Source organism: Geotrypetes seraphini, chromosome 10 (assembly GCF_902459505.1).
Source record: "Geotrypetes seraphini chromosome 10, aGeoSer1.1, whole genome shotgun sequence".
Taxonomy (NCBI): domain Eukaryota; kingdom Metazoa; phylum Chordata; class Amphibia; order Gymnophiona; family Dermophiidae; genus Geotrypetes; species Geotrypetes seraphini.
Window position 1 is genome coordinate 90,223,560 of NC_047093.1, and position 26,750 is coordinate 90,250,309.

Genomic DNA, 26,750 nt, shown 5'->3' on the forward strand with positions numbered 1-26,750 from the left:
CACCCTAAAACACTTTTGCCTCCGCAACCCTTTTACTGGTATGCAATGAGGTAAAAGGAAAGAATGTGGAATACTAGAAAAATAAATGTCTAGGCAGGCTGTTGTTTTATTCCCCAAGTTGTATGGAAGACAAGAGCATTTCAAAACGTAGCAGCCCGAAGGCTGATCGATACGTCAGCTGCCGAGCTCTCCCGTAAGAAGCGGCAGTTTCATACTCAGCAATCCTGGGCTGAGGTAGGAAACCAACCCTCGCTTACAAAATCTTCTCACCTAGGCTGAGAAAATTCTCCCCTGGGGTCTAGCGGGATTTGCTCTATTTGCTCAGTCGGGGGGGAGAGCGCAGGTGGGGTGCTGAAGCGTCAGGCAAACTACAGCGCGACTTCCATGGCAGGACCTCCAGCCTCGCGGGCTGCCTCGGCTGGATTTGCCGCTGTCGATCATGAGCGCCGACCTGGAGCGTGTGTCTCCGACTTCATCCCCGAGCGCTCGGCGGAGCTCGGAGTCCGCCGGGAGGCTGCTGCTCTCGGCCAACGTCCGGAAGCTTCATAACGCCCTGAACCTGCTGCTCAGCGAGCTGGAGAGGGAACAGTTCATCCACTGCCTGAATGTCTACCACTCTCGCAGGAACGTGTACGACCTGGTGCAGACCCTCAAAGTGATCCTCAGCAGTCCGGACAAAAGGCAGCTGCTGCCCATGCTGCGCCTGGTCATCCCCCGCTCCGACCAGCTGCTTTTTGAGCAGTACACCTCCGAGGGACTCTGTCTGAAAGCCGACTATGCCGTGGCCGGCAACGAGAATCAAGTCCTGGAGAGCGGCAGCCAGCCTGGGCTGGGCGACGGCGGTGCGCTCTGGTCTCGGCGCGTAGCTCCGCCAGGCTCGCCGATGGATTTCAGCACCACGAGCGAGAGGACAGCGCCCATGGCCGGAGCTGGAGCCCCGGAGGCACTGCGCGGAGAGACCAGGCAGGTGATCCTCAAGAGGAACAAGATGAACGAAGGGCTGGGTTTCAGCATCCGAGGGGGATCCGAGCACGGTGTCGGGATCTATGTATCCCTCGTGGAGCCGGGATCTCTGGCAGACAAGGAAGGGCTAAGAATAGGAGACCAGATTGTAACAGTCAACAACAAGCCCTTGGACAGCGTGACTCATGGAGAGGCGGTTAAGGTGGGTTAGAATAATCTTAACGATTCATGTTTAAGAGTTCAAGGTTATCCTTAACTTTTTACTTTTTTTTTACAAATCTGATCCTTCAGTGTTATATTTTCTAAATTCAATTCACTGTTTGAATTAACCAGGAATTCATAGAAATTAAGGGCTCCTTTCACAAAGTTGCGTTAGGGCCTTAACGCGCGGAATAGTGCGTGCTAAAATGCCGCGCACGCTAGCCGCTACCGCCTCCTTTTAAGCAGGCAGTAATTTTTTCGGCTAGCGCACCTTAGTAAAAGGAGCCCTAAGTTCTTGCATGTGTTATCAACAAGGGGAATATCAAAGCAGAACTTGTGTCCCGATTATACAGCTGCAGCTCTAGGGACTTGAATGCTGGCAATTAAACTCCAGGGGTTAGCTTCTGAGTCCACTACCCTGACTTTATAGAACAGGAGCTCTTATACAATTAATTCTCCTATCTATTATACAAATTCAGTACTGTTCATTGTCACCTTAAAGAGGAGAATTTATTAATAAAACATATACAGTAAAATACATTTAAAATGAAAAGTGTAATAACAGAAGAATGTTAGTGTATGTGGGCTAATTAGTACGTCCTTGTTCTGCTGTCCCATTGGAAATGGGGAAAATCATTTTCTTAAAGAAAAACACAGCATTTTTGGGGGGGGGGTTACATTAATTAGTATTTTATGCCAGTGATTCTCAAGTTGGTCCTGAAGTACCACCCCCTTGCTAGTCAGATTTTCAGGATATCCACAATGAATAGGTATGAGATTGGTTTGCATACGTTGGCTCCGTTGTATTTCATTCTGTGTTATTAAACTCCATAAATTTATTTATTTTATTTTATTCATTTTCTATCCCAAAGAGCTCAGAACAGGTTACAGGTTAAACATACATAATTTTAGTACAAGTTTACGATGCAAGTTTTTATCCTAATTTGGCAAATACTAGGTCAAATATTAATATATAATAAACAGTTTAACAGTTACAATTAGATACGGCTCTCTGGCTTGATCCACTCAAGGCAAGTTCTCTCTTATAGAGCTTGTGGGTTCTCAGGGAGAGAGATCTGCTCTTTCCATACTTATCCATCCCTATGATGTGCACTGTGCTCTTTGGCAAATTACTTTAATTCCAGACATTTCCATTCATTCAATGTTAATTGACCAGTGATAATTACCATAACTAATTTTTCCATCATACTAGGAGAAAACTTGTAGTAAATCCATCCTTTAAATTATGTCTTCAGCTAAAAGATGATAAACTGATTTATTTTTTTTAACTAGTTTGGTTCTTTTTTTCCTAATTATATTATTTTGCCCTTAGATTTATGAGTACTTCTCATGATCCTCCTACGATTTATTGTTCTGAGCTCCTAAACTGAGCCCTACAAGTCAGCATCAGAAGAGTCCCCCCCCCCCCCCCCTCACACACACACACCCTTTCTTTGGGGTTAATTTTGTTCTCTCTTTTGAGACCTGGCATTGCAGAAATTCACTATTTCTTAAATTCTTTTTGGTTTTTTAGGGCAGCAGGACTCTGGGGATATGCTTTATGCTGTTTCGGGAACAGCAAAATAATTTGATACCAGATTTAAAAATGTCAAACCCTATATAGGCAGAATACATCTTTTCATTAGGCAACATCATTGATAGAAGATTAGCCATCTGTGCCTTTATCATTAGATTATACTAGATTATTGTAGGTGCATGTTTACCTATGTCTCTTTCAAGGTTAAAATATTCAAGTTTTTACATGAATGATATAAATCAGGGGTGTCTAACCTCAGTCCTTATGAGTCACAATCCAATCAAGTTTTCAGAATTTCCCCAATGAATATACATGAACTCCTTTTGCATACGAGTATTTCCTCCATTGTATGCAAATAGATCTCATGTATATTCACTGAGAAAGTCTTGAAAATCTGACCTGGTAAGTGCAGAGGTTGGACACTGGTAATATAAATGGTAGGAATCCACTTTTCAATTAACACAAAGAGGTGTAACATATTTGATAAATACAATCAAACAATAATGATGTTGTTTAGACATGTCTATGTTACATGTGATAATCGTAGGGAAACAAGATTTTATGTATGTGATATGGAAACCACATTGTTGTATGCGGTACATAAATTTTGTAATAAATAGATATAAACATAGTCAGTTCAATATAACATGTACAATAAGAAGGACATAATTGTGTCTAGACTAGATTGTAGTGACTCCTTTCTGTGTCTGATATATGTCACACTTGTCTTTCAGCATGAGTACTACATAACTTCTTCAACATAGTATCCTGTCAACCTGTTCTAACCTTTGTTAGAACCTTTAACCTGTTCTAACCATTGTTTTCCTTTCTCTTTCCAAGAGCTTTAATTCCAAATATTTACTTTACAAAGTTCCGCAACATAGTTTTATGGTAAATGCTTAATGCCACCTCTCTGATTTTGCTAATATGGTATCTGCATATGAGGGGGTGCTGAAAAGTTCTCAGCCCAGCCAAGAAGGAAATGATGTAGATATGGTTCAATCAATAATCTGAAACAATGTCAAAACAGAATTTTATTTCTGTAAATTGGCAGTAAACAAAATAAGATAATACTTTTTTCAGTTACAGCGCCAAAATAATGCTCAGAATATAGGACGTTGGTTGGGCTGAGAACTTTTCAGCACCACCTCATATTATACTTTCCCTGGCTCCTCTGTACACTTTCTCTGTCATATCAAATAATGGTATACGTTTTGAAAATATGAATCTAAAAGGAAGGCTTACAGGGCCTACTTATCTAGGATGTTACCTAGGATGGAAATACATGAGTGCTTTAAAAATATTGAGTTAAACAAAGTAAGTGATGATACATAAAGAACAAATGGTTCATTCTGTCTGCCCAATTGTCTTTACCTCTGGTTCTGTGAGGGGAGCATAGAAATTCTTATATTTAAACTAGCAATATATTCCTCACTATACTGTATTACAATGGCTTACTTCTTATTTTCAAGATTGTATGTTTAAAGTACAAAGCAGTGGTGAATTATGATTGTAAACCAATGAGTAGAGGTGTCCCACAGGGCTCTGCCCTTAGTGCCTTACTGTTTAATCTGTTTAATATGTTTTCTTTAGGGGAGAGCCTTCATAACATAGAAGTAGCATATTGTATTTATGCTGATGACATCCAGTTTTTCTTTCCAATGCTAGACTGGAGAGTTGAGTTGAATGGATGTATGAAAAGCATGAATGAATGTATGGTGAGACATAAATTGATTCTAAATCTTGCAAATTCAGAGGTTATGTTGATTGGGAGAAAGGAAGACTCACAATGGCTAAGAGATCAAGGTTAGTGACCAGGTTATACTGATACAACGTAAGCTGAAAATTCTTGGGGTTTGGCTAGATTCTATACTCAGCATGAAAGATCAAATTTTATCTGTAGTTAAATTACTTTTTTCCATTACATTTGATACAATCTCTCAACCTTAATCCTACAACAGCCTTGGTCCTCAGACTTTGTTCTCTTCCTTTTGTGTTTTTAAAGTCCTGTACTTAATCCAGCACCCAGGATCCTCCCTTGTCTTTCCGCCAAATTAAGAACATAAGAATAGCCTTACTGGATCAGACCAATGGTCCATCTATTTATTTAAAAAATTTATCAACCGCTTATTCCTAGGCGGCATTACAAAAGCAACACACAAAATAAAACAGACAAGACTTATACAGACATCTTGAATTACAGATAGTAACCAGCAGCCTCAAGGCAATGGGTCTTGGGCCACCGGTACAAGAAAAACCTCTTGTGGGCCGCTGCGGACAGCACAAGGAAAAATAATAAAGTGTTTAGATTAAGGACAACACCACACCAGGTAAGTTTTTCTCCAAAATAAACTTGCACTTTATTCCTCAAAGTAAAAATAACCGGAAAGCTTGTCAGGATGATTCAGCTTATAAACTCAATGTTCATATGGCAAACTGAATAAGTCACTAGTCTCTGTGGGTGTATCACAATAAAAATAGTCCCAAAATATCCAACAGGAATCTTCCCCTCCCCCCCAACAGAGTAGAATTCACATGAGTTCACAGATCAAAAGCATGTGTAACAAAAGAAAGAAAAACTCCAAAACTCAAAACAAACAAACTTCAGGATTGCACCAATTCAGCACAAGTCAGTGCAACTGCACCGGCTTCTTCAGCAATGGCGTGCTGGGCAGACAGTGTGCTCCGTGTGGTATTATTTTGCCAAAATAGGCCCTCTATCCCACCACATGAACACGGGGCAAACCCCACTGTCTGGGACTGAAAAACAGTTCACTTTCCCCCACCAGGGAAAACAACAAACTTCCAAAAAGGGGAAAAAAACCAGTATCAAAAATACAGTTCTTGCACAGTTCAAAAGAAAACTTCTTTACTCTTCAGCTGGCTTAGAAATATCCAGCACTTGCAAGCAATTAGAAAAACAAACTTTTAGTACTCACTACAACAGGCTTTCATACAGCATACCCCCGCAGGTTGGGCTTCACTAGGCAAATCAGCATTTGTCTCAGGGTTTACTTCCAGCTCCATGCCATGTGGTTCTTCCAGCAAACCAAGAGGCATGTCTTCACCAGCCTCTATCAACTCCATGGCCTCTGGAACTAGACTGACATTCAGAGCTCTCAGCCCTGAGTACTGTGGCCTGTCCTGCCTGAGTTCCTGCTGCTTCTCATTCTCAAGTAGCTTGGCTCTCAAGGATAGCAGTCTGCAGCCCTGCCCCAAACCCTCAGGTGGAGATGATTTCCGGTGAATCACCCTAGGCTTCAGTGGGGGATGGGAATCCTGCACTCTTGCTCTCTCACTCCCTCTACAGGACAAAGAAGGTAAGTCATCAATTGACTGAAATTGTGCTTTAAAAGGGGAAATTTGAGTGGAGCCTGAAATGGACTTGTGCACTGCTCTATGGACACTCCTAGCAGGCATAGTCTGCATACCACAAGATGAATAATTATATCTTAGGTAGCCTTAATTAAATAGGTCCTCACTGTGCAATTCATCCTAAAACTAGCATTAAGCAAGACATCTTTTATTGAAAAACTTCTAAAAATAATGTAGGTTTAAAATTTTTTTTAACTTCTGAATATCAGAGAGCGCCCTTAGCGATCCAGTTAATTTGTTCCACAGTGTTACTCCCATGATGGAAATGGCAGAAGTTCTTGTGTTCTTATAGTGCATTTTTGAGAAGTCTGTCAAAGCTAATCGTATCATACCTTCAGATTGCAAAGCTCTGAGTAGTCGGTAGATCGCCATAGTTTGTGATAGAAACCAAGGGATCCCATGGTAAATGACCTTGAACACGAGAGTTGGAGTTTTGATACATAATCGCACAGGTAACCAGTGCAATTTCTACAGCCAAGGCGTTATGTGGTCAAATTGTCTAACCCCACATTTTGGATCATTTGTAGAGCTTTGCACTGTACTGTTGGAACCCTTAAATAAAGGGCATTACAACAGTCCAGCTTTAATAAGACTATCGTCTGAACCACAATCCAGAAATCATGTCGACATCATCGATTTTAGGTGACTTAACAGTCGCAACTGGAAAAAAAGTAATTTAACTACAGATAAAATTTGATCCTTCATGCTGAGTATAGAATCTAGCCAAACCCCAAGAATTTTCAGCTTATGTTGTATCAGTATAACCTGGTCACTAACCTTGATCTCTTAGCCATTGTGAGTCATCCTTTCTCCCAATCAACATAACCTCTGAATTTGCAAGATTCAGAATCAATTTATGTCTCACCATCCATTCATTCACGCTTTTCATACATCTAGTCAATCTTTCAATCAACTCAACTCTCCAGTCTAGCATTGGAAAGAAAAACTGGATGTCATCAGCATAAATACGATATGCTACTTCTATATTACGAAGGCTGTCCCCTAAAGAAAACATATACAGATTAAACAATAAGGCACTAAGGACAGAGCCCTGTGGGACACCTCTACTCATTGGTTTACAATCATAATTCACCACTGCTTTGTACTTTAAACATACAATCTTGAAAATAAGAAGTAAGCCATTGTAATACAGTCCCATCTATACCCATATCTTTCAAAGTCTGCAGCAGGATATGGCTATCGACTGTGTCAAAGGCTGAAGATACATCCAATGAAACGAAACAAATGGTATGATTCTGATCCATCCATCTCTTCAACTGGTCAACAGTAGTCATCATTAAAGTCTCAACACTGTGTCCTGCACAAAAGCCAAATTGATGACAATCAAGGATTTTTTCTCTTCCACAAATTCTTCTAGTTGTTTCAAGACAGCTTTTTCAATTATCTTTCCCAAAAGCAGCAAGACTAAGATTGGTCTAAAGTTTGCTAATTATGCATCATCCAGCCCAGTATCCCATCTTCACAGAGGACAATCCAAGTCCAGCATCAGTATTTGAAGTCTGATGCGGCTGTTCCATCACTCTCCGTGCACTGGTTATACTCACCCTCTTTGGTCCTTGAAAGCTCCACATGAATGAGCGAGCACTCAAGAACATCCCTCCACCACCACAACCAATTGCTATTGCACCATCATTCATAACATTAGCATTCACACTCTATCACGTCCTACAAATAGCATGACTCACCCACAACTACATAATCACACAAATAATCACACAACTCATATTAGTTAATAAAGCTGCAGCCAGATGGTTCTTTCACTATCTTAACATCGTCTCAAAATCACAACACAATCCATAACAAACAGCCACTAACCCCCAATGTGGTTTATACCTCCCCCCCCTCGCCCAGGAGCAATTTGATGATGAAGCTAACTCCCTTTAAGTTCTTAAACTGTGTAACATAATCCAAACATGACCCATGGTAACGCCAGACCATGCCTTCCCTCACAGCAGTGTAGCTTGAGTGTTACATTTAATTATTTATTAACTACTGATGCCCCAACTGCAACTGGGTCCAAAACCACATTTCCACCCCATGTCAGCTGAAACCACCTCCTCCCACCCAAACGCTAAAAATAGTGTCCCAATTTTAGGCAGCAGTAGGCATCCTACTGCTATCTAACCATCCTCATATGGGAGGGGCCTTAGGCTTCTGAGACAATCAGAGCCTTAGGCCACTCTCCAGTGCATCCCAGAATGCACCAGGAAGGGGAAGGCCTGCCATTTTGGAGTGGCAGGCCGGGAGGCTGGAGAATGTGAGCATCCCTCCGGCTGGATATTCAACTGAAAAGTACGGGAGGAGTTGGAAGTAGAGTTAGGGGTGCAGGGTGTGAGGCCTGAGCCTTGGGGGGGGGGGGGTGATTCAGGTTCAGGGAAAGTTTCAAGTTCAAGGGTGTGGTGGCAGGAAGGAGTGGGCATCCTTCCTATCCAGCTTGCCTCAGGGGGAGGGGGCAGCAGCTCTGGGGCAGAAGGGAGTGGACATCCCTCCTGCCCAGCTTACTTCGCTGGTGCAGTTTCAGGGGTTCCAGTGGTACAGCGAGAGCATCCCTCTTGGGGGGGGGGGGTCAGGGTTTCCCTGCTGAAGCTGCTCAAGGCAGGGGGGGTTCCCTTGTCGCGATCAGCTGATGGCAAAGGATCAGGCACGATTTTCTAACTTGCACTTGTGACATGGGTGCCAGTTAGGCGGGATTGGGCATCTGTCCCTTAGGGCAGATGTGATTCTGTATAGGACGCCAGTGTGAGATTCTCAGCTGCTTCTTATGCGGCTGCAGAAACTGGTGTCCTCTACAGAATCAGATCCAAAATGCCCAACCCTCCCCCAAACCTGGAAACCCTGTAATAACAAAACACAACCCTTTGGAGGGAGGGTGGGCTAATTTTACATGGCTCTACTCTATCCTTCCCTGTTTTCCTCACACTATCACTCCAATCTGCAAAAATGTTTGACCAATCACAACACCACTTCTCCCCCAATCTCACCATTTACCTCAACCAATCACCAGATTGTTTACATCTATCTTTAACCCTTTATCTCCTCCTTCCACACGACCTGCAATTCTTAATCCCCTGACCCTCAGCACCAAACTAACCCATTTCTTTCTCCCTTCCCCATCCTCAATCTCTAATTACTCCTAGCAGCTGACTAGGCTCAGCTATCTTCCATCAGCTTACTCTGGTGTCCTCTTTCTATTCAGTACCATTTTACTTAACAATATAATGTGCTTTCTCAGCAACAGTCTCAGATCTACAGTACATTTTTTTATACTGTATTTATAAAGTGTACTTCTGTTTATTGTAAGAAAGCAATCCCTTCCCCTGTAAGCTACTTTGGATTCTTCCATATGTCCTCACAAAACATCTGAAATATGTTTGATTTAATATAGCTATGTTTCATTTTACTTAATTATGGCTGACTTAAAGTCATTTGAAACTCTTTTACTTTATTAATCCTGTCCTAAGAAATGAATACATGGGCTGGATTTCGGCTGATAATCAAAAGATTGAACTCATTTAATCTTTGAATTGATGCTCCATAAAGATAGCTGGTAGTTTTGCTCTTTAATTGGAAGTTATAGAGCATGGGTCATCGGATTTTATGCCTGATTGGCATGTGGCAAAGTGTTGAAAAGAATACAAGCAATCAGAATGTGGGCAATTAGATATTGTTTGTTTATTGGGATTTGATATACCACCCTATCTTGGAGAAGTTCAGGGCGGTGTACAATTTTTTCTATCAGTTACTCAAGTATTTTCCCTATCTGTCCCAGTGAGCTCGCAGCCTAACTATAGTGCCATAAGGTATCATGTTTTTTTCAATTCTAATTCTTATCAAATATTGTTGACAGGAAGTAAAACCACAGAGTGAGCTTATAGCAAACAATTCAGCAACAGTAATTGGGTGGAGAAAAAATCCTCAGTTCATAATCACAAATAATGAAGTGCTGCCATAAAGTCAGTCATTGTCATTAAAAAAAAAACCTCCAACCCTTCTTATCATAAACCTTGCAGCGTAGATGAAATGCTCACAACCGAGTTAAAGGTGCACAAGAAGTCACTTATCTGATATAGTCCTATAAATCCGGGCACTTCTCATAATGGTACAACTTCCAGATACTGCTCGAGGATCAGTTCCAGTCAGATGAAACCCAACAAGAAATCCAATTTCACCAGTCAAGCCAGCTGCTTTAGGGGAAAATTTGCCAACCCCGTGTTTTTTCAGCCAAATTCTCCACCTTGTCTTCAGTCTAAAAGGAACCACATATGGCTTTGTTTGGGTTAAGAAATGCAGGATGAAAAAGAGAAGCAGGAAAAGAGGGAGAGGCAGCGCAGGGAGTGAGAAGGGTAGAGAGACTGTGTTTGTGCACTGCAATAGGTCTTTTCTTTGGTTGCTTTGCCATATGCTGAGGTGAAATGTATAAAGAACAAAAGATAAACTGTATTAAAAAAAAAAAAAAAGATTATCTCTGCTAAGAGGACTCTAGTGATATCATTAGCTATGGAAGCAAAGCCAATTACTAGATCTGTCAAGGAGAAACTGTAAATATGCAATCTTGTGACTAGAATTTGAATCTTTTTTTCTTGTACTGTGGAAGTTCCAGACTTCTCATTCTCCTCCTACCAAGCCCTCTATGTACCCAGACGATTAGTGAAATCAAAATAAAGCCTGCCAGGCTGTGTTTTGGTGAACTTAAACACACTTCTGGCTTCACAGCAAACTTTTTAGCATGCAAATCTTTGAATATGCATCACCTACTTTGGTTCCTTCACTTATAATTTCAGTGCTTTTTTAATTTCAATATAATTCAAGCAATAAACTTGTACAGAAAAGCAAAGTCAAAAATATAACAAGAGGTAATCCATAAATGGGAAAAAAAAAGATTATTATATTTTACTAGTAGGGATTCCAATACCACAATCTAGGAGGACTAAGGAGAAAGATAAGAAATATAAAAAGAAAAAATATGCTTTGTATTTTAAGTCAATAACAAAATTGTGCACTAAAATTCACTTACAAATGTGTTAGACTTAAACTAGCCACCAAAGTAATAAGTTTAAATAGAAAGCTCTAAAAAAACTACACACAAGTTCCTCAGTTTGCCACACAGTTTTAGCGTATGGTAGCTGTCCTCATAGGAACCAATTAGTGTGTAATTTTTTCTTTTTTTCTTTGTTTTCTTTTATATATTATTCAATAAATTATAAAGTGCTTATGCTTAATTTTTTATAGTATAATTGCGATAGTAGCAGAAGTAGCAATTACATGTCGGGTGGGAGGGAGGTAACTATGAACACAATTTAAACATCAAAGAACTTCGGTGGATGTTTAAACTCAATACAATGTATCCTCACGGATTGAATCTGACCAGCGATTGGCTAACAGCGAGCATTTGATTTAGAGTTTTCGGGCTTTGAGCTAAAGGTCGGTCTTTAAGGTGTTCATTGGCTAGCTTTGGGTCATATGATCAGGGGTTCTTGACTTATTAGCTTTTTTCACGCCGGGGTTTTTTCACTTCCGGCTCATTAATCATGGATTTAGCATTTTGCTAAGACATTGAACTGCTCTGGTAAGCCTTGTAGCAACTTTTTAAACTCAAATTACTTATATTACTGGGTCCTTTAAACTTAAACCTATACAATGTTTGTGTTTTACTTTGTTCTTTACAGTGTTCTCCTTCCCCGACCCTGATGAAATAATGAAACGCGTCGGTGGGGATTGAGCCAGACCCAGTTTCTTTTATAAAAAAAAGCTAAGTAATTGCTACTTCTGCTACTATCGCAATTATACTATAAAAAATTAAGCATAAGCACTTTATAATTTATTGAATAATATATAAAAGAAAACAAAGAAAAAAAGAAAAAATTACACACTAATTGGTTCCTATGAGGACAGCTACCATACGCTAAAACTGTGTGGCAAACTGAGGAACTTGTGTGTAGTTTTTTTTAGAGCTTTCTATTTAAACTTATTACTTTGGTGGCTAGTTTAAGTCTAACACATTTGTATTTTAAGTGTCACATTGAACCAACCTGACAAGCAACACTTGTGGCCAATTATGTTGAGTTCCAGTTGTAGTCTCGTGAGACCACGGGAACTCACAGCACGGCTTTTCACAGGGCAGGAATGTAGGAAGATCGATCCTGCCCCGTGTCACCGCTAGACCACCAGGTAAGGTTCGGGGGTGGGTCAGAGCCGGGCCAAACGTTATTTGCAAATTTTCCCTATTTGCGGGCCGGCTCTGCCCCTAACCCCCACGAATATGGAGGGAGAAGTGTAGTAAGGTTTCTCTGGGTGTTTTAAGGGATGAGGCAATATTCTTGGAGACTATTTTAAGATTAAATCCTTTTTGTTTGAAGGATTCAGTCAGGGTTTTTATGTGTTTATCTCTGTCTCTTCGGTCAGAGCAGATGTGGTGGTATCGTATGGCTTGGCTGTGTACAATGGAATTGTGGAGGTAGCTGCATCTGTTTGTGAGTTTCTTGTATACAGATGTTTGTATGTAACCATCGTTCTTAAGAGACTGTGGTGTCTAGAAAATTGACTTTTTTCTGGGGAATATCAATTTATTTATTTATTTTTTATAATTCTTTATTGATTTTCCATACTTCAAAAGTGCAATACATGAATATATAACACATAAAACATCAATTTAAGCACATCCACTTACAATTATATATATAAAACCACTCATTCCCCCCACTCAATGATTATACAATAAAACATAGTGACATTTATTTGCCTCTTCATATTAATAATATCTTCCCACCCTTCCTCCCACCCCAAGTGTAGCTACTCTAGGGTCAAATTAGGACAGAAATATTCCCCCCCCCCCCATACACACACACCCTATTTTGGATGTGTATGTAAGTAAATAAAACCTGACATATAATCAGAGACCTGCTATAGAGAAGTAACATATGATGCCAACGGACCCCAAACCAATTTAAAAAGATTACTGTGCCCCAGACTTTCTGCATTCATTTTCTCATATCCATAGCTGGAGCACAGATTAGCCCACCAGAAAGGGAAATTCAGACAATCATAGTTTTTCCAGTTTCGGGTTATCATCTGCATGGTTATCCCAGTCATTATAAGGAAAAGGGGGAATATCAATTTTGATTTGATGGTATGTATTGAAAGAATGGTAGAATTGTTTGAGAAATTGGGAAAAAAATTCTGGAGGAAGAAAAGATCCTGAAGAGCCAACAATTGGATTCAGCGATCCAGAAAATATGATTGAAAGGTACAGTTGCATTGGGTACCACCAGCATGATTACAAAGAATTATTACGCATATCATGATATGTTGCCTGTGCTTAAGACATCTTATGAACTCCAGAAGAAAGCTGGCTTTCAATGAATGCAAGTACTGAACTGCGCGTCACCATGAAGCTAAGAGTTTGAGATAATTTCCATATAGTTTCAAGTTTATTTAAAATTTCTTATACTGCCTAATCAAACCTTCTAGGCGGTGTACAAAAATGTTAAAACCATCTATTAACTAAAATACAGTTTAAAAACACACAACAACACTAGGGAAAATACTAACTTTAAAAGACTAAAAAAAAATAAAAAATTTACAAACAGAGACAAGAGGGAAAGAAGGGCTAGAATTGCAATATGTAAAGAAAAAAAAAAACATGTAAGGAAAAAACAATAGGGAGGGAAGCAGGTATTAAGAATCCTTCTAGGTACTAGGTCATCCTTAAAAGGACAGTTAGGTTTCAAAAGCGTCAAGGAAGAGGCATAGGGGTGAGTTTCATTCCTCTTATGGTATGCTCAAAATTAACACATTTGGATATATTACCCTGACAGGACATTTGGAGGTGAATTAAAAAAACGAAGGCCTGGATTCTAGAAACGGCGCTGTTGTCAGCAGCCACCTTAAAAGAGGCTGCCGATCTTTCGCCTTTAGGAAAGGTAGGTTACCAGAAATGTAGGCCAGGGTTTTCAAGGCCTATATTTCCAGCGCCTACCTTTTATGTGAATAACACCTACAGAGGTGTGACCCCCCAGGAAAGAGACTTGGAAATACTGGTTGACAAGTCAATGAAGCCGTCTGTACAATGCGCAGCGGTGGTGAAAAGGGCGAACAGAATGCCAGGAATGATTAAGAAGGGGATCACAAACAGATCGGAGAAGGTTATCATGCCACTATACCGGGCCATGGTACGCTCCCACCTGGAATACAGTGTCCAGCACTGGTCGCTGTTCATGAAGAAGGACACGGTACTACTTGAGAGGGTCCAGAGAAGAGCGACTAAAATGGTTAAGGGGCTGGAGGAGTTGCCGTATAGTGAGAGATTAGATAAACTGGGCCTCTTCTCCCTTGAAAAGAGGAAACTGAGAGGGGACATGATCGAAACATTCAAGATAATGAAGGGAATAGACTTAGTAGATAAACACAGGTTGTTCACCCTCTCCAAGGTAGAACGAGAGGGCACTCTCTAAAGTTAAAAGGGGATAGATTCTGTACAAACGTAAGGAAGTTCTTCTTCACCCAGAGAGTGGTAGAAAACTGGAACGCTCTTCCAGAGGATGTTATATGGGAAAACACCCTCCAGGGATTCAAGACAAAGTTAGACAAAAGTTCCTGCTGAACCAGAACGTATGCAGGTAAAGCAAGTCTTAGGGCACTGGTCTTTGACCTAAGGGTTGCCGTGTGAGCGGAGTGCTGGGCACAATGGATCACTGGTCTGACCCAGCAGCGTCAATTCTTATGTTCTTATTAGCCATGCCTACAGTGGCGTTAGGTGTCATAAAGTACCTCCACAGGCACAATTCTGGTGATGTTATTTTAGACGCCGGTAGGCACCTTGAAATTTGTTTTAAGGCTGCTTTTAAATGGCATTTTGCACTTAACTTGGGCGCTGGTAGGGCACCTAAGTTTAGATGCCGTTTACAGAATATGGACTGAAACGTCTTAATTCTCCACTGAGATGCACTGCAGATTAGGAATGTATGCATGTCAATAATAATGTGTAAATTGAACCATTTTTAAAAGAAAATTAAAGGAAGTTTCCATATATAAAGGCATGACAGGAATATTACATTTTGAGATTGACGTGTAAGCTTATTTATAGGCCTCTGTGAGAGACTGGAAGTTACCACACTTGAGCTTTTCACCTACTGACTCATTCTTCTTTCTCCCCCTAGCTCGAAGTATGTGACCTTTTCCTTGACAGGAGATTGCAAAGACTTGCTGTTGCTTTTTGCATCCCCTATCCCAGTGCTAGCCAGGCCCAATCCATCTTAGCTTCTGAGGCTAACCACTGCTGAGATATTGAATCACTGATTGTTTTTTAAAATCCAAATGCCAAATTTTGGATTTACATGCTACATTCGCATTTGAAATATGAATGAACCGGCATTTAAACATTTATCTTGCATAAACATTTAAGTCCTCATTTTACCTAAGAACAGTCAACTAGTTCAGACCAGTGGTCTATCCAGCCCAGTTTCCAACAACGGCCAATCCAGGTCACAGTACCTGTCAGAAACCCAAATAGTAGCAACATTCCATGCTCCTGATACAGGACAAGCAGTGGTTTCCCCCATGTCTGTTTCAATAGCAGACTATGGACTTTTCCTTCAGGAACTTGTCCAAACTTTTCTTAAACCTTAGCGATGCTAATCGCTGTAACCACTTCCCTCTGGCAATGAGTTCCAGAGCTTAACTATTCTTTGAGTAAAAAAATTATTTCCTCCTATTTAAAAGCATTCCCATGTGATTTCATTGAGTGTCCCCTGGTTTTTGCACTTTCGGAAAGAGTGAAAACTTGATTCTCTCTTACCCGTTCTATACCACTCAGGATTTTGTAGGCTTCAATCGTATCCCCCGTTAACTGTCTCTTTTCCAAGCTGAAGATGCCCAACCTCTTTAGGGCTCCTTTTACCAAGGTGCGCTAGCGTTTTAAGCGCACGCAGGAAATTACTGTGCGCTACACCGCGAGCTATGCTTCTAGAACTAACGCCAGCTCAATGCTGGTGTTAAGGTCTGAAACTCAAAGTCTAAATGTGCACACAAAAGACAATCCTGAAATCCCAGTGAACATCAAGTTACCACCTGAATTGGAGAAATTCAACACACAAGTTCCTCAGAATGCCACACCAGATATACGTGTGGTAGCCGTCCTCATAGGAACATAGTAATGTGTGAATATGTTATTTTATAACGTTTCATAACGCTTATAAAGTGCAAGTGCTTCAATAAGTTATATAATGGTCATTTTTTAAGAGTTACTGCAAAGGCAATACTTAGCTTTGTGAAACTGGGTCTGCCTCAATCCCCACCGACGCGTTTCATAATTTCATCAGGGTCGGGCATCTTTAACAAGGATTTAGCATCTTGCTAAGATTTTGAACTGCTCTGCTCTCCCTATCCCCAACCCTGATGAAATTATGAAACGCGTCGGTGGGGATTGAGGCAGACCCAGTTTCACAAAGCTAAGTATTGCCTTTGCAGTAACTCTTAAAAAATGACCATTATATAACTTATTGAAGCACTTGCACTTTATAAGCGTTATGAAACGTTATAAAATAACATATTCACACATTACTATGTTCCTATGAGGACGGCTACCACACGTATATCTGGTGTGGCATTCTGAGGAACTTGTGTGTTGAATTTCTCCAATTCAGGTGGTAACTTGATGTTCACTGGGGTGTTAAGGTCTAGCACACATGGCAATGTAGCATGCGCTATTCCGTGCGTTAAAGCCCTAGCGCACTTAGTAAAAGGAGCCTTAGGTCTTTCTTCATCCCCCTTATCTTGTTGGTCGTTCTTCTTTGAACCTTTTCTAATTCTACTATACTGTATCTTTTTTTTAGATACACCGACCAAAACTGTGTGTAATACTTAAATAAAGGAAAGAAGGTGATACCTTTTCTATTGGCCTATCTTAATACATTTTTTTGATTAGATTTCAAAGGTAAACCTTCTTCTTCAGATCAGAAATACATAAATGTTGACAAATAACATAAAAGCATTGGAAAGGGATGGGCTGTGCAGATGAGAGACAGGAAAAGATGGATGGATGATAAGAGGAGAGTGTGGATGGATGATAAGGCGCAGTGGTTAAAGCTACAGCCTCAAAACACTGAGGTTCTGGGTTCAAACCCACATTGCTCCTTGTGACCCTGGGCAAATCACTTAGTCCCCCCATTGTCCCAGGTACATTGGACAGATTGTGAGAATACATATTCATGTAAACCATTCTGAGCTCCCCTGGGAGAACAGTATAAAAACTTGAATGAATAACTAAGAGGGTAACAAAGTAGTATAATTTCATGGTTTGTAATATGATAGAAAACCCAGATCTTTAAGTCCTGTATGATGGATGTCAAAATATTTTTTTGATTTCAAAGTTCTTTTTTTAAATTTATTTATTTATTTATATTCTTTTACAAGCTGAATAAACAATACTTGAAAGGAAATACATCAATTTAAGAAGAAAACCAAAACTAAAATTATAAAATAATTCCACACTAGTAACCATGATTAAAGTCCACATTAAGGATAGAGAGAATCAAGCAAATTCCAAGGGAAGTTGGACTTCAAGAAATAACTAAATTAATCAAATTACAGAGTACAGCTGGAGTCAATTATTAGCCTGGTTTGGAGATTCTATGGAAGTCTCTGGGCCTCTTTTAGTTGCTTTACCCTCAAGAAAGAATTGTAATTGATCAGGTTCATAAAATATATATCTATTATTCTGATATGTAATGCAACATTTGCATGGGAAATGTAACTGAAAGGTTGCTCCCAAATTCAAAGTTAACTGACGATAAGCCAGAAATTTCTTACGTCTGGCCTGCGTCCATTTCAATACATCAGGAAATATTGAAATCTTGAATCCATGAAATTCCACATTATCAGTCCTATAAAATAGACAAAGAATTGCTTCCTTATCTTGAAGAAAAACAAAAGTTACCAGCAAAGTGGCTCTAACTGAAATTTCCTCTTGGGATGTCTCTAGCATACCAGTGAGATCCAATTCTCCTGGTGATGGTTCCTCCTTTTTCTTCATGCACTTTTGGAAGATTAAGGTAATATAACCTTTGTAACGGTGGCATGTTATTTTCTGAAAATTTCAAAAAGGAATAAAATAAATCTGTAGGTGATTGAAACTTGGAGACAGGAAAATTTAAGAGTCTCAAATTCAGGTTCCTATTTGCATTCTCCAAATTTTCTATTTTTCTAGTAAGCAAAACTTTTTCCTTCAAATGTAAATTAGTAGATACTTTAACTTCTGCCACAGTTTTTTCTAATTTGTCCATTCTAATAGACTGGCATTGGAATTTCTCAAGGGTTTTAATTTGAGTATTAGAATTTTGAACTGAGGAAACAAACTGGGAGCATACCTTATGCAAAGATTCCAAGGCATTCCAGATCGCTTCCATGTCAATCACCGATGGTCTGATCAGAGGAGCTGGGAGAGATATTCCTGGAGGCTCCACACAAGAATCCGCCTCTCCAGTCCCTGCTTCACTCCGAATTCCACGTCCTCCGGGTTCAGATGCTGGCTGTAGGAAAGTCAGCAAGCTATGATCCTCATCCGGGGTCAAAGGCAAAACCTGCAGTGCCAATGGAGACATCAACTCTGGCGCTTCCTGAGCTGCTGTAGGCATCCCTGACATCGTCCCGGGGCGCGGAGGAATTCCAGGTCCCAGCGGGCTAAGCGAAACTTCGCCCTCCAAGACCGAGGTCTGCCCACCTCAGTCAGTGGAAACACCCTGTCCGGCTGAAACAGTAAAAGCTGTTATTACTGTTTGCTGCATCAAAAAGGTGGAAGAGGAGGCAGGAAGAACACTCCTCTGCTTACCCCTGCGTTTGGGCATATTACAGAGGGGAAAAAGAAAAGGGGGTAAGTTCCCAACAGAAATTGAAAAAATTGCCAACAAAATGCAGGAGCCACCCGACAGCGCGACTCACTCCGTCGCCATCTTGATTCCTCTGATTTCAAAGTTCTTACATTCCTGCATTGTCTTAATTTCTTTTTAGTATTCTCACATAAAATCATTGATGCAGTGTTTTGGTTTTGTGAAGTGACATCCTGGTTGGCAATGTAATGTTTAATATTATATCTGTGTAGATTGATTCCAATCTTTAGCATCTGACTTGTTTCTCCAATGTATCACCCTTTTATACACTTTTTTACATTGAATGATATATACTGTACCACATTTGAAGATTAGCATGTATAGGATCCTCTTATGCTGAATGTTGTAGGATCCTGTGAAACATGGTTCAGACAAGACTTTAAAAAGCTCTGATTGGCCCATGATCAAAATATTTGCGCAAATCAAGTGCTGACAAAATCAGCCCAGCGTGCTGAGAATAATGAGCATGCAAATTCATGCCAAGTTAAAATTGTAGCTGTAATTTGCAGCTCATTATTCTGTCCTATTTTCCTTCACTGCCTGACAGGAAAAAAACAAAACAAAAACCAAACCCTACATTGGATGACCCCCCTCCCGCTTTTCTGCCCTTAAGAAAATGTCCCTGGTAGTTCAGTGGACCCCAGACCTCAAAACCTTAGCCCTGGTGGTCCAGTGGGATCCCACCCTGACCCCTCCCTGAGGCAGGCTCAACCCAAACTCGAAATGAAACTTGTACACTGCCTCACCCCCCCGAGGCAGGACCCAAACCCAAAATACCCCATCCCACCTGAGACAAGACCCGAACACTCCCCCCCCCCCCCCAAGACAGAGGCAGGACCCAAAGCACCCCCTGCTCTCCTCCCTCCAGAGCATCATCATCAAAATGGTGGTGTCTCACCCCACCCTGCTCCACCCAGTACATTCTGACATGCACTGGATAGGGCCTGTCTACCATATAAAGGCGTTTTTCCTTTATTTGGCAGTTAGGCACTGCCCAGTGCATCCTAGAATACACCAGGTGGGGCAGGACGACACCATGTCGATTATGATGCCCTGGAGGAAGGAGTAGGCATCCTTCCCTTCTCCCTGGTTTTTCCAGGTATGTCGGGACATGGGGTGGGCCCCTAGGCTACTAGGGTGATGTGGGTCCTGCCTCGGGGGAGCAGTTGGAACTTACCTTGGAGGGCATGTTCAGGTTTTGCCTGGGGAGGGGGCTTGTATGGGACATTGTATATATCATTCAATGTAAAAAAAAAAAAAAAAAAGTGTAAATCAGGGTGATTATACTGGAGAACAAGTCAGATGCTGAAGGTTAAAATCAATCTACAGAGATATAATATTAAACATTACATTGCCAACCAGGATGTCACTTCACAAAACCAGAACACTGCATCAATGATTTTATGGTAAGAATGCTAAAAGGAAATTTGAAGACAATGCAGAACTGTAAAATCTTTGAAATCAAAAAGATAAAATATTTTGACATCCATTAGACAGGATTTAAAAATCTGGGGGTTTTGTCACATTACAAACCATGAAATTATACTGCTTTATCACCCTCTTATCATCCATCCATCTCTTCCTGTGTCTCACTCACCCAGTCCTCCCTGTTTCTCACCTTTCCCACCCCTTCCTTCTTCCTGTGAGACTGTCATTGGAATGCTTTTATATTTCCCTTTTTGTATACAGTGTTCTCCCGTGAATTCGCAGTTCGCGAATCCTGGACCCGGTCATTCGCGGTTTGCTCTGACCGCCTCCTCCTGTAGTAAAGTCAGGCTACACCAATCAGGAGCTGCGTGTCAAAGCAGCTCCTGACTGGTGTAGCCCCACTTTACTACCGGAAGAGGCGGTCGGAGCAGACCGCGAGTGATTTCCTTCTCCCGCCGGCGCTCCAGCTGCCTTTTCCTGTCTCCCCTGCCTAAAAACCGCATTTGTAGTTTTTCAAAATTCGCAGGGAGTTCTGGAATGGAACCCCCCCACAAATTTCAGGGGGGAGTACTGTTCCTGAAGCCTGGCCTGTTCCTGAAGGAGAGGCAAAACACGGTGAACAAAGTGCTGGGAATCAGTGATTTTCTTTGTAAATGCTTGGAATCAGTGATTTCTCTATGCAAGCTGATGTAATTTGGGGGGGGGGGGAGGAACCAGCAAGCTAAAAACCATGAATAATCAAAACCGCAACTGCTGAAACCGTGAATACGGAGGGAGAAGTGTATATCATTTTTAGATTGCGTTCTTAATGGCTCAGTGATCCAAATTCACAGCCCTTGATAAAATAGAACAGAAACATTCTAATAATGAAATTGAAACACCGCCACCAAACCCCAGCAAATCAGGAGAAAGAGACACTAAATTTGAGATTTATTTACCATTCCTCTTGGAAATCTGCTGTTGCTATGTGACCCAGGGCTGACTAGTAGATATATTTTTAACACAAATGATACTATATTATATAATAAAGAGGATGGTTGTCGTAATTGATTGGTTTACCTTAGCAATCAAAAAACACATTCACTTTTAGCTGCTGGTTCTCTAGCTCTGTCTCTCACCTAAGCCTAGCTGGTTTTTTTAAGCCTGAGGGCCTCGGTGTCTGTAGGCTGCATAGCGTAGCATGACTTTGTTTCTGTCACTTCTGCCATTTCATGGAGCAGAAACATCTTTGTCCTCATACCATTCTGCCCCAGAATAAGGCACGATTTACTGTATTTTATAGATTTCTCATTGGCAGTCTCTTTAAATCCTGCCTGAGAATAGCAGAGTGAGAAAAATATATTCATAGTAAGTGGCTATGCAAATATGCATGATTTCTACTTTCTTCTCTTTATTTGTAATTTTTCAGGTGAGATCTGCCAATAAGAAGACTCAGAGATAAATGAATATGCCCAGTGATTACACTTTTATTTATTAATAATCTCCTCCAGCATATGAGATGATAAAAAATATCCCCCAAATACTCCTATTGGAGCCTACTTTCAGCAATCTGCACAAATCAAGGCATATATGTGGGTAAAAAAAAACACAAGAAGCACAACACACACTCTCTTTTTCTCTCCAGGTCCTCTTAGGGCTACATGCACTATAGTCAGCAATTGTCCCTAAATCTGTTTTCACAGCTTTAGCGACAATTGCTGTTACCAACCCAATGCACAAACAGCCCACTGCATGTTTTTAACCTCGATCGCCCATTTTGCGATCTGTGTTACCGAGAGGTCTGCCTGGGTTTCTTTCATTTTTTTTCAATGGCACAGATATTTTGTGTGTGTGAAAGAAAGCCCTCACCACCAGTGACAGCCCTCCCCAACGACCCCTGACAAACACCCCCCCCCCCCTCCTAGCCACTGTCCCCCTCAAACCCAAAGCAAATGGCAGGAGGGATGCCCAATCCCTCTTGCCACATTGAACACCCCCACACCATGCCCTTCTGCGCCAGGCACCGCAGAGCCACTGGTCTCCTGAACCCCCTCAAAATGGCAGAAGGGATGCCCACTCCCTCCTTCCATCGGACACCTCCCTACCCACCCCTGAACCTCCCATGTACCTTTTAAAAACGTTGGAAGCAGTAAGCCCGCTCTCAGGCTCCTGCTTTGGGCCTGTTTGTCTAAATGCTCAGAAGGATAGGGTAGCTGGGGGGGAACAGGGGTGAGAGAGATGCTGGCTAGAGGGGGAGAACAGGGGTGAGAGAAATGCAGGCTGGGGGGGAACAGGGGTGAGAGACATGCCGGCTGGGGGAGGACAGTGGTGAGAGACATACTGGCTAGGGGGAACAGAGTTGAGAGAGATGCTGGATGAGAGGGGAACATGGGTGAGAGAGATGCCGGCTGGGAGAGGACAGGGGTGAGAGACATGCAGGCTGGGGGGGAGAACAAGGGTGAGAGACATGCCGGCTGGGAGAGGACAGGGGTGAGAGACATGCTGGCTAGGGGGAACAGAGTTGAGAGAGATTCTGGATGAGAGGGGAACATGGGTGAGAGAGATGCCAGCTGGGGGAGGACAGGGGTGAGAGAGATACCAGCTGGGGGAGAACAGGGGTGAGAGAGATACCGGCTAGGGGAGGACAGGGATGAGAGAGATGCCAGCTGGGGGAGGACAGGGGTGAGAGAAATGCTGGCTGGCGGGGACAGGGGTGAGAGAGATACTGGCTGCAACACACTATTCTACAATGACAGAGCTAAGGTAAAATCTCAGTCATGGTCCTGAGTAACCTGCCAGACATGAGGATCTTATAAATCTTCTGCCCTTTGAAAAGTAGACTAAGAATTTCTACTTCAAGGAATTTTCAAGTTTACAGACACAGTTTCCCCAAAACATTTTGCCATAGAAATAGTGCTTACTAATCTAAGGCCCCATTCTATCTACTCTTTTATGCTTCCTGCACTAAAAGTACTCAAGAATCCTGGGACTGTATAATTGTAGTTAGATTTATTTCAAGACTAGGAAAGGGATTTTTCCCAGGTTACTGGATTTTGTGCAGCTATGAGACCTTTTATTGACCCCATATGACATGTAGGCTAAACAACTGCATCTTTCTTCGATGCTATTGGGTGTCCCATAACAAGTCACACAGACTTCTAAGATTGCATTTTCCCATTACTAATGCAGTTATTAGAATTCTGTCCTACAGAATTAATAATTATGCCTAAGAAATCGATATTTAGCGAGCCAAACCCAGCCAAGAGTATCAGGCATGCTGTGTGAAATGACAATAATAATAATTGTAACCCTGGGTTTGTATATTCATCTAGATCAGGGGTAAGCAATTCCGGTCCTCGAGAGCCGGAGCCAGGTCAGGTTTTCAGGATATCCACAATGAATATGTATGAGATGGATTTGCATGCACTGCCTCCTTGAGATGCAAATCTATCTCATGCATATTTATTGCGGATATCCTGAAAACCTGACCTGGCTCCGGCTCTCGAGGACCAGAATTGCCTACTCCTGATCTAGGTTAGTGGTATTCAACCCAGTCCTCAGGGACCACATGGCCAGTCGGGTTTTCAAAGTCTCTGTCATCCATATTCATTGTGGATATCCTGAAAACCTGACTAACCAGGTGATCACTGAGGACTGGGTTGAATACCACTGATCTAGGCGGTCATCTAGGGTAAGATTTTGTATATGGCACCAAAAGTGAAACACTAGGAAGAGCCGTGCAAAGTCTGTGCTCTCTATATAGAGCATCTGACTTTATAGAATACTAGCATATAACTTTGGGTGCAGGCATAAGTCCAGCACTCAAAAGGGTCATTTTACTAAACTGCAGGAAGTGTTAACTAGAGAATGACACGGGGAAAAAATCTGTCCCCGTCACTGCCCCGTCCTCGGCCCACCGTCCCCACAGCATCCATATAAGCCTCAGTACTGCAATATTTAGCTTATTCCTTCCTTATAAATCAAAGTTTTGGCTGCTGAACTGGAGAAAGAGATGTTCAGGTGGCAGGGCTTTGTTTATAAATTTTTATCAACACAACTAATATACTACTTTATCCTAAAGCAAAAAAAAGAAAATAAATATAATTTTTTTTTTCTACCTTTGTTGTCTGGTTTCTGCTTTCCTCATCTTCTCATTCAATTTCTTCCATCCACTGTGTGTCTTCTCTCTGCGTCTTCCATTTGCTGTGTTACTGTGCCTCTCCCTTCACCCCCCCAATTGGTCTGGCACCCATATTCTTCCCTCCGCTCCCCCATAGTCTGGCATCTGTCTTCTTCCCTTCCAGCGTCTTCTCCCCACTCTGTCTTCCACATTTCCCTTCAGAGTCTGTTCCTCCCACCCTCCTTCACTGTCTGTTCCATTCCTTTCCACCACCACCCTTCCCTCCCTCCTTCACCATCTGTTCCTTTCTACCACCCTTCAGCAACTCTTGCGCGGCCTATCTATTTACCTCCCTCCCTCTTACTTTTGTGGCATGTTACAATGTAATTTGTGCAAACCGCTGGAGCCTGCGAGCTCGGTCCCCAAACAATCTCACTTCTGTGTTCCTATTTTCCCCATTTCTAATATCTCCCCTATGTATCTGGCATTGCCTCCCCCTGTGTCCATATACTATCCCCATGACATTTATGTCCCCTTTATGTCTCTGTCCCTATGCCCTCATGCACATAATTTCCCCTCTGTTTCTGTTACCTTCCTGTGTCCAGATTTCCCCTCTCTTCTTCTTCCACACCAATGTGTCTCTTCTCTTCAACCCCATCTAGCTTCTTTCCCTCTTTCTTCCCCCTCCCCTGCTTCCAGCATCTGGCTCACCTGCCTGTCCTCCCATTTCTTTCCTGCTGTGGGTTTTTTTTCTCTCCCTCTTCATCCCCTTGGCCCAGAATCTATTTCCCTTTCACTCCATCCTGCCTAGTGTGAGCCAGGAACACGCGCGATCGCTAGGTCTAGCAGCCCCCTACCGCCCGATTGCAGGGTTCCGTCAGCTCCCTCCCTCCACCTCACCTTAGATGCTGAGTTTGCCGGCTTTCTTTTTTGTCCAGCCGCACGTGTTTAAAAAGCCGCGCACGCGCGGCTGCTCAGTTGTTCAATCTTCTCCTCTGATGCAACCGGAAACAAGAAATTGCAGCAGAGAAGAAGATTGAACAACTTAAGCAGCCGCACGTGCGCGGCTTTTTGAAAGCGTGCGGCTGGGCAAAAAAGAAAGCCAGCAAACTCTGCATCTAAGGTGAGGTGGAGGGAGGGAGATGGCGGAACGCTGCGATCGTGCGGGTGGGGGCTGCTGGACCGCGCGATCCTTGATTGCCTCACTGCGGAGACAAGACCATTCACCGATCCACGGAGCGGTGAATGGCCTGTCTCCATCCCCACAGTGACCACTATTTTTTCTTTCCCCGTTTCGGCGGGTTACCTGCGGCTACTCACGGCTAGCCGCGGGTAACAACCACCGTGTCATTCTCTAGTGCTAACATGTGCTTACCACATGCTAAAAAGGCTTACCATGGGACATGCACTGGCGTCCCACAGTAAATTTGCCTTTTTTATGTGCAAATACTGCTTGCTAAAAAAGTATTTTGCATTTTCCTTGAAGACGGCATGTTAGGGGGTGGAGTGTGGATGTGACAGCGCTAATCAGTTAGAGCATGAGATATTGCAGAGTACTAATTGATTAGTGGCAGGGGGCAGTGTGGGAGCCCTTACTGCCTACAAAATAGGTGGCAGTATGGGCTCACGCAGTAAGTTTTTATAATAGCTGCACGCTAATGGCAAAATTAACACATGGCCATTAATTCTGAAAATGGGAAGTTGTGCCTTTTTCTGGCCATGGCACTAGTGGCCTTAGCGTTTAGGTAAAACCTGTATAAGGGGCATGCTAAGAATAAAAACAGAAGACTGTGGATGATGATGTTCTAAAAAGATGATTTATTTATTTTTTCTTCCAAAAACACAAATAAATACAAATATAATAGTCCACATGTGTAGTCCTACTAGACACTACACGGTCCGTGTTTCGGCGAGCACGCCTTCCTCTGCTCGTACTCACTGTCTTTTAGAGACATCCATTGTTTTTGGTCTACAATTGCTTTTTGAGACCATAGCATCCAACTGGACCCCTGAGGAAGGCATTTTCTTTAAAACATGGCCTGTGTAGGGTCTGGTAGGACTACAAAGGGGTGCTATTATATTTGTATTTATTTGTGTTTTTTGGGAAGAAGTAAATAAATCATCTTTTTAGAACATCGTCATCCACAGTCCTCTGTTTTTATCGTTTAGATTGTTTTTACGGTAGAACATTGGGTCTTCCATTTTTTTTGTTTCTAGGGGCATGCTAAGGCCACTTTTGTTGCAG

The 26,750-nt window shown here is 42.0% G+C and overlaps 1 protein-coding gene across 1 annotated transcript in view; it reads left to right on the forward strand.

The window, feature by feature from the left end:
* The first annotated feature begins 439 nt into the window (after positions 1-439).
* The window catches only part of LOC117368540 (whirlin-like), a 412,097-nt gene continuing 385,786 nt past the window's right edge, over positions 440-26,750 (forward strand). The window contains exons 1-3 of the mRNA XM_033962276.1: positions 440-778; positions 814-862; positions 936-1,165. Of these exons, the coding sequence (XP_033818167.1) occupies positions 440-778; positions 814-862; positions 936-1,165 (618 nt within the window). The remainder of the gene's footprint in view (positions 779-813; positions 863-935; positions 1,166-26,750) is intronic.